Source organism: Pygoscelis adeliae, unplaced genomic scaffold, assembly GCF_000699105.1.
Source record: "Pygoscelis adeliae isolate BGI_AS28 unplaced genomic scaffold, ASM69910v1 Scaffold220, whole genome shotgun sequence".
NCBI classification, from domain to species: domain Eukaryota; kingdom Metazoa; phylum Chordata; class Aves; order Sphenisciformes; family Spheniscidae; genus Pygoscelis; species Pygoscelis adeliae.
In genome coordinates this window covers 1,674,659-1,682,496 of record NW_008824049.1, presented here as the reverse complement: position 1 = coordinate 1,682,496, position 7,838 = coordinate 1,674,659, and the positions used below count along the sequence as shown (strand labels likewise).

The 7,838-nt window shown below is 40.1% G+C and overlaps 1 protein-coding gene across 1 annotated transcript in view; it reads left to right on the top strand.

Moving 5' to 3' along the window:
* The first annotated feature begins 66 nt into the window (after positions 1-66).
* LRRC31 (leucine rich repeat containing 31) overlaps positions 67-7,838 on the top strand; it is a 12,856-nt gene continuing 5,084 nt past the window's right edge. Inside the window, exons 1-6 of the mRNA XM_009333568.1 lie at positions 67-79; positions 1,743-2,000; positions 3,282-3,431; positions 3,827-3,994; positions 6,469-6,636; positions 7,515-7,682. Coding sequence (XP_009331843.1) covers positions 67-79; positions 1,743-2,000; positions 3,282-3,431; positions 3,827-3,994; positions 6,469-6,636; positions 7,515-7,682 — 925 coding nt within the window. The remainder of the gene's footprint in view (positions 80-1,742; positions 2,001-3,281; positions 3,432-3,826; positions 3,995-6,468; positions 6,637-7,514; positions 7,683-7,838) is intronic.

Genomic DNA, 7,838 nt, shown 5'->3' with positions numbered 1-7,838 from the left:
GTCATTTCTCACTTCTGCAAGCCCTGAAAGTGCTGTACAAGGTGAAACAGATCCGCAAGTGTACCGATGGAAGAGACAGGTATGTTTGTTTAAAATAATACCATTCTACAGCATGAAAACACAGCCAGGGTAACCAGCATTGCTTTACAGTTCAGTAAATGTGCATGTACAGCTATGTATATTGTTTTGTATAATTTTTGTGCTTTACTCATAAGAAATACAGCTGTGACAGGCTATTAAGAGCAAGACTAAACAATGCATCAGCTTTTCGTAACTGTAAGCGCTCTGCCCTTGAACACTTGTATCATGGCAGGTAACTTCCTACACAATAAGAAAATTTACATACATATATATAGATACATCAGTATATATACCCACATTTTTATATATATATGCACACACAAAAAGAAAAGTATGTGTACATAAAAACTACATTTGCTTTATTTTGACATTTTCCCCCTGACCTGACTCTTGCTATAATAACATGAAAACCATCTGTGAAATTCGTAGGGTTACTGATACTTCTTCACGTTTCTCTTTTTTCGAAAGTTGATGCTAGTGACATTATATATAACAGACTATTATTAAAATGATTGAGTTTATCTGCTCTAAGGATGATGGAGAATCGTGGAATGAGTTCTGTGTGGGGGTCTGTACTGGGGAAGGGGGAATCTGTGTGAGCACAGAAATGTGTTCATGAGCTCTGGTGTATTACAGGATCGAGGTCTGAGCACAGCTCGTTCCCCCTGCAGTCAACAGCACACAGTAGTACTTGATACATACCTTTTCCACATAGTCCTCACAAAGCAAAAGTCAATGAATGTCTGCTTAGTTTTTATGACTGATTGCATGGTTAAAAGCATGTGTGTGTGTGAGAATGCTAGAAAGAGCATTAAATTAATGTTTAGAGAATAACGAAGCAGCTTCAGAATCATCAGATGATGCTATAGCTTGTGTAGTATAAACAGCAATAAGGAAAGAATGTGTATAAATTATTATAAAGTCAAACTTTAATTTACTTGTGAATTAGCCACTGAAACTGAGGTCACTATAGTACTGAACTGTTCCAAACAAGCTATCTGGGGGTCTTGTTTTCTTCCAGCATTGGCACACTCCCAGTGTTCATAGCTATGATATCTGGTTGTTTTCTGCACTGTCACTTCAGCTTTGCTCTGAGGTTAATAGGGTTTCACTTGCATGTTCCACCCTGAGCTTGGGAGCCTGTGACATTGTTCAGGCAAGGATGTCCTTGTACTTCTCCTCCTCTCACTTTCCTGACTGCCGGACTGGTCTTTGGCATGAAGAATGACTTTGGTGCCAAACTTAACCTGGTTTCCCCTCAGAATGGGGACATCTCAGCCTTGCTTCTTTAATGTGGCTACAAGACTCTGAACTGAACCTGAGGATTAAGTGACAGGGGAAGCAGCATGTTAGCCCTTCAGCGCTCGGTGGCCACGTGGGGTGGCCTTAGGAGCAGTCTGCGTTAACAAGGCAGCAGAGAGTGATACTTGTACCATTGGGAACTGGGACCACTGAGTCTGCTGTGCTAATACTGAGCATTACCAGTTCTTTTTGAAGGAGGAGAAATGAGTTCAGAGTCTGGTCTACTAAACAGTGCTTTTCTCATATTAACGTGGAGGGAATGGTAGGACATTCTCAGTGCATCTGCCATTGTGAAAGAAGGTAAGAAGAGCAAACATTACTAAAACTAATTCTTTCTATGTCAGCTGATCCCCTGAAAGATGATGTTCAGAGCTGCCAGGATAAGCATGAAGAGGACATCCTGAAGAGTTCCCCATTTCACTTTGTTATAAAACAGTTCCAAGAGAAGAGGTCCTCTCCTGGAAAAAGAAAAGAGCAGCCTTCAGCCCTCAAAAAATTCTTCAGGGGCTTTGACTTTGGGAAATCTGAAGGCAAGGACAGAACGGAAATTGAAAAAACAGAAATAAACAACTCTGGAGCTGATGATCAGAGTGAGAAGCAAGATCTCTCTGTAGAAGGTAATGCTGGTACAATAATGAAATATATGTGCATGTGTGTACATTTTCATTTCATAGAAAATCAGTTGTTGTTCTTGCTAGCCAAAATCCTGTATTTTGCTGCCTACAGTTTATCCTCTAGCCAGGATTTGCTTCCGATTGGAACATTATCAAGGATGTGCCCTCTAATTTGATAGGTTCCAAGCAAGGAGTGAGATCCATGTTGCTGAGGAGGGATAAAGCTTTTGGGTGACCTCTCTCTTGATCTCCAGTGTGAGAGGTCAGCGCTGGAGTCAGCTCATTAGTTGCAGAGCTTATTTGGTTTCAAAGCCAAGCTTTGAGCAGTAGCTTGGCTGGTACTTAAGATCAGTCTCTGTCCGCCCTGCTGCTAAAGCAATCTGAAGACAAGAGCAGATGTTTCCTACCGCTTGACACTGGTGAGGGGGACGGGAATGGCATGGAAATTCATCATGTATGTTATTTCATGCACACAAGAATACTCTTTACCTCCACACCAGAGAAAATGAAGCTATTTTTAAAAAGGAGCTGGAAGGTGAGGCTTAGAACCCCATCCTTTGTCCTAAGAGTTTTGGGTAGGTTTGGGGAAGCAATGAGGGGACAGGTACTGAGAGTGGCATTGCTATTTTGTGTAATTTTTGGCTGCTTTTTTTCCAGCTATAGGCATTAGATGAAATTACGGATTTGTTAAAGGGTTTAGCAATGAATGTAAATGCAATTTTCCTTGCTGTACAAACTGCATGGGAGAAGAAGGTAAGTGGGGGTTGCTTTGCAAAGCCAAGAAAAGCAGGAAACTGCCCTTACACAGACAATGTATGAAAATGAACACAGACTGTCAAGAAGGAAGCAGCAGGTTCACCACACAATTGCAGGGCCACTCGGTGCTAACTGATCAAGTACAGATGTATTGCAGCAGTGTGGCTACAGTGCAGGCGCACAGAGGTGGTTATATGACTTGTGCATCCAGAATAGCTGCAGTTCAGAGTTTTGCACGAATTTCATGTCCTTGAACTGGTGGTGCAAACATGCAAAGTCACTGGCATAAGGTAGCGTAGAGGTGTGCAACAGGAGATTCTTTTCTCACTCTGCATCAGGAGCTTTGTAGCGATCTGATCTATAGTGATCTTATCACTCAGGTTATTGGCCCACATTGATCAAAAATAGAGCCCGGTTTACTGACAGATTTAGTTAATTTCCCAAAAGCTTCACCCAACAGCCACAGACAGGTTTTACACATTGTGTTGGTAGCAGAGGTAACCAGGGCACTATTTCTTTGTTACTCAGCTGGACTTTCACATCCCATTTCTGAAGCGGAGTCACCATCTGGTGAGCAGAGATTTAACGAGTTCATGCAGAAACTGGGAAAGAAACCCAACAGCAAGAATCTGGATCTAAATAATTGTGCATTAAGTGCAGCAGATGTAACAGAGCTGGGTAAACACACATTTTATTCAACTAGTCACTTCATACATTTCTTTAATTCTTATTTGCCTATTCAATTATTCACTTCCCTCTTTTCCCTTCCCTTTCTTTTATACAGGCCTGGCTTTATTTAACATTTCATCTGGTGGTTACAGGTCCCTGAGAAATGTTAATTAACAAATGATATAAATTATGTAATATATATAAAAATATAAAAATCATACAGGTCTGTGAAGTAGATGAATGTCCTTACACTCAAACTACAGATAAGAAAACTGAGGTACAAATTGTCATGGCTTTATAATGCTGTATTAGTTGTAGAAAGCATCTCTGTATTAACATGTATTGACATCCAGGGAGTGCAGATAACGTGCAAACAGAATACGCTTTTTCTTTTTTTTTTACAGCTTCTTTACTGCCATTTCTCCCAAAGCTGCAAGAGATCAGCCTGTCCTGGAATGGTTGTGTTGGTGGGACGTTGAAAGCTCTCACTGTTCATCTTCATCATGTGAACCTGTTAAAAGTCCTTCGACTTAACAACTGCAGGCTGACAGCTGAGGATGTCACCTCCTTAGGTACAGGATTTCATTTACATTTACTTCCAGGCAGCTTGGGTCTAGTGTAATCCAGCTCATCTCTTCCTACATCCTACCCCTGCTGCTTCCACACTGGGCAATGTAAACTCCTGCTGTGAAACAGTAGAAAGAACTTGGGTTTATGAGTGATCTTATACATTTGAGTAGCTCTGCCGAGTTCATTCCTCAGGGCATGAGGGTTTCACATTCAGAAGGGAACTGAATTCAGTCCTATTTGCAAGAAAGCATGTTTTCAGTTTAGATTACTATTTGTTTGGCTAGCTTTCATATCTAATAGTAGACAGAAGAGCTGAAACAGAGTCAGTCACAATAGGGTCAGCTTAGGTCTTCATGCTGCAGGACAGATGCAGTGCTCAGCACAAAAAAATGGGTGGTCTTTTGGCGGAGACTTAAAACCAGTGCTGCCTTGGAGCTTTATAACTTGTTTTTGCAAGTCTGGGGAGAAGTTTATTCCTCCGTGTACTTTGCTTGGAGTGCCTGCAACCCTGCTTTCTGCAAAGCATGAGATTTAAATATTTTAAAGGTGGTGTTATGCGCTCAGTTTCTGACACTGTCACTCACCTCTGGGCCTGAAGTTTACTCTGGGGTAGGTCTGTGATATGTATCTAAAAGAAGGGCAAACTCAATCAACTAGGAATTCTAAAAAACTGCTGCTTACTTTGCAAGTTCTAACAACCGATCTGAGTTATAAAGCTGGATTTTATGTCATTCATATCCAGGCTTTTTGCAGGAAAGGTTCAGAAATAAAATTACATATATGATGGTAGCTCAAAAGTGGGTCATGCTATCTGTTGGGGAGGAAAAATGCACCTCTACAAAAGCTGGTGAAAATAATTGGTCTGTTTATGATGAGGCTAAAATCTGTGTTTCATTTTCTATCAGATTTTTTCAAATTTGTTTCATCCTTTTTCAAACCCTTTTCTCATACGTTTTTTCTCTTGAGTTTTATTGGTTATATTTCCAATTAATTTATTTTGCCTGGTTCTTCTGTGCTGTTTCCTTCCCCCTTCTGACTTGGCCTCTGCTGGGACAGACACAAAACTGATCACAGGACTTGAATTTCCAGTCAAAATGTGATGCCCTTGACATGTGGCATAGCAACAGTCAGTTTGCATTGATTTTGCCTGCGGTTTTGAAAACAGCAGGCGTATTTAGGCCAATACTGCCTGTTTGACTGTGTCCACATCTATCTGTGGAAATGTGGCCACTTGTGGACTCAGTGCATTCTTTTTAGAAATCAATGCTTCAAATATAACCATACTATCAACATCTCCTATGTGATTGCTCAGAGCTGTGACTGTGAGAGGTGGTAGGAAACCATTCCTGGAGCTATAGTCCTTTATTTATCTTCTGGGTGGAAAATGTGTCTGGAATGCTAGTCCCCATGTCAAACAGAAACAAGCTATGCTGCAGAGGCAAAACCACTTCTCAACTGTAGTGCATTGCTCAGTATTCAAGAGTGAGGCAATAATTTAAAATAAATGCAAAAATAAAAATTAAGACACGTCCTTTTCTCTCAAACCTGGGTATTCACTTACAACAACAGAAATAATTATTTTTCTATTATAAATCTTTTGTGAAGAATTAATTATGAAAACACACAGACATGAAAGGGTTTTATTATTAAAATACAGTTCTCAATTATTAGGCTGATGACGAGACTTTAGATCAAAAATTTGTGTATGACACTTTGAAATTGCATTTGCATACGGTCTGATTAATTGATCTTTCTTGGGAACGAGTTTATGCAAATATACATCTGCCTCCCTCCTCTACAAAGGAAGTCAGGAAGCTGGATTTTGCAGTGGGATGTTAGTATTACAAAGAAGCACTAACACACTTCACATTGGCAGGTGCGTCAAGCTTGGAAAAGGCTAATTTTTCTGACTGTAATCAAAATCAGTGCTGTCTGCCTTGAAATCATGGGAAAGTTAGTTTGGGTCAAAACAGTGTTCATCTTGATTCCTTACTAAGTGAGTCAGAAATTCCTGTCAGAAACGAAAGTTTCAAGTTTCAGAAATAGCTGTGAGAGGACTTTTCATCTCCTCCAAAATAACCTGTGGGCACAGTACAGAGGACGTTGGAAGTTTGCCAAATAAAATAGAGCAGAACTATACAGGACAGTAAATTCAGACTTGTCACTTGTATTGATTTCCCTATAGACTAGACTTTCTGGGTCCTGGCACAGGTCTACAATGATGGCTAAGCAGTCTGTGTGTGCTGTGACAATGACTTGTGATCTATATTGCTCCTTAGACAAGGTGAGAATTTATACAACATTGCTGCAGTAGCAACAATTCATGGCATACACCAATTTTCCTGGCAAGCCATACAAAATGTAATCATTTGAGATTTAAGTGGCTAACCTTCCCCTTTAATATATTCAAAACCTGTATTTTTATCTTGCACTGAAATTGATACCTAGAATGAATCACCTTAGACTTCTGTTACAGGAGAGGCATTTGAAATTGTTACTCAACTTGAAGAACTGGATTTATCATGGAACGGTAACATAGGTGGAAAACTATCACTCCTGACAAAAAAACTCCAGAAAGGATGCAAGATAAGACTTCTGAAAATTACAGACTGTAACCTGACGGCAAAGGATGGAGAATCCCTTGGTATGTGTATCCACATAGCTGGACTGAGAGACTGGCTTCACAAAAATGTAACTTGTTTGACTTAGATTATGGCAGTATTGAGCTCAATATTAGTTGAAAGTTAATTTATTTCAGGCCCTGCATTATAATAGTATTTACCACACAGTATCGGGATTTAATGCGCTTTCTTCCAAAGAAGAATGTTGTTCTCTCTAATCATGTGAGGTAGGGTTAAGAAGAAGAATAGCTAGATCTAAACCGCAGACCGGCTGCCTCAGTGGTCCAGGGTAGCTGGGGCCTTTGAGACCCTGAGCAAGTCATGTGTGTCAGAATTTCCAACACTGATTGCTTAAAATTAAGCAGTGGAATAGGTAGTTAGCCATGGGATGGGAAAGAAGGCCTGAGGGATGGGAATTTAGGCTGATGGCAACCACTGATCACCCCTCCCCTCTTTCCTCTCATCATAGCTTAATCCTGTGTGGTGTTTTGATCTGATTCTGTGTTTTAAAAGATATGTTCTCCCTAAGGAGAAGCCCCTGTGCTCTCATCTCCACTGCAGGAGATGGCCATATGCAACATACAGTCATATATCTTTTCATTAGAAATTTTTCTTTCTCTTTGTATTCCTGCTTTTTATTCCCCTCTGTTTTTCTAACTGTCCTTGTATTTTTTCACCTTTATTTTCATACAGATTTTTCACTGATTTTCTTGATTCCTATTCAATCTTTGTTTTGCTGTATTTTTTAGGTAGAACAGGAACTTAGTAAGTCTAAACCACACATATAGGCAAACCCAGCCTACCTCTTCCTGTTTGTCATGGTGCTGTATTTTCCTAGGGTTCATCTGTATGTATTCCAGGCAATTACCAATTCTGGTTTTCTTTTCTTTTTTTTCCCCAGCTGAAATTCTAAATGTGATCCCAAACCTCGAAGTATTAGATCTCTCTATCAACAAACATATCGGCTGCAGCATGAAGGTTATTGCTCAGGATCTGAAAAATGTGCCAGGCTTGAAAGAGTTAAACTTGCACATGTGTGGATTAACGCAAGACAGCCTCCAGGGCTTAGGTTAGACTTTATGTTCAGAAAGACTTTCATTCTGAATAAATTGTACATCTGAAAACCATTTAAGAAAGGCAATGAGGTGGGATTTTGCTGATGGTTTGGCAGTATTAATGGGCAATCGTTATTTGCTGTTTGAGGATTGATAAAAGACTACAGAGA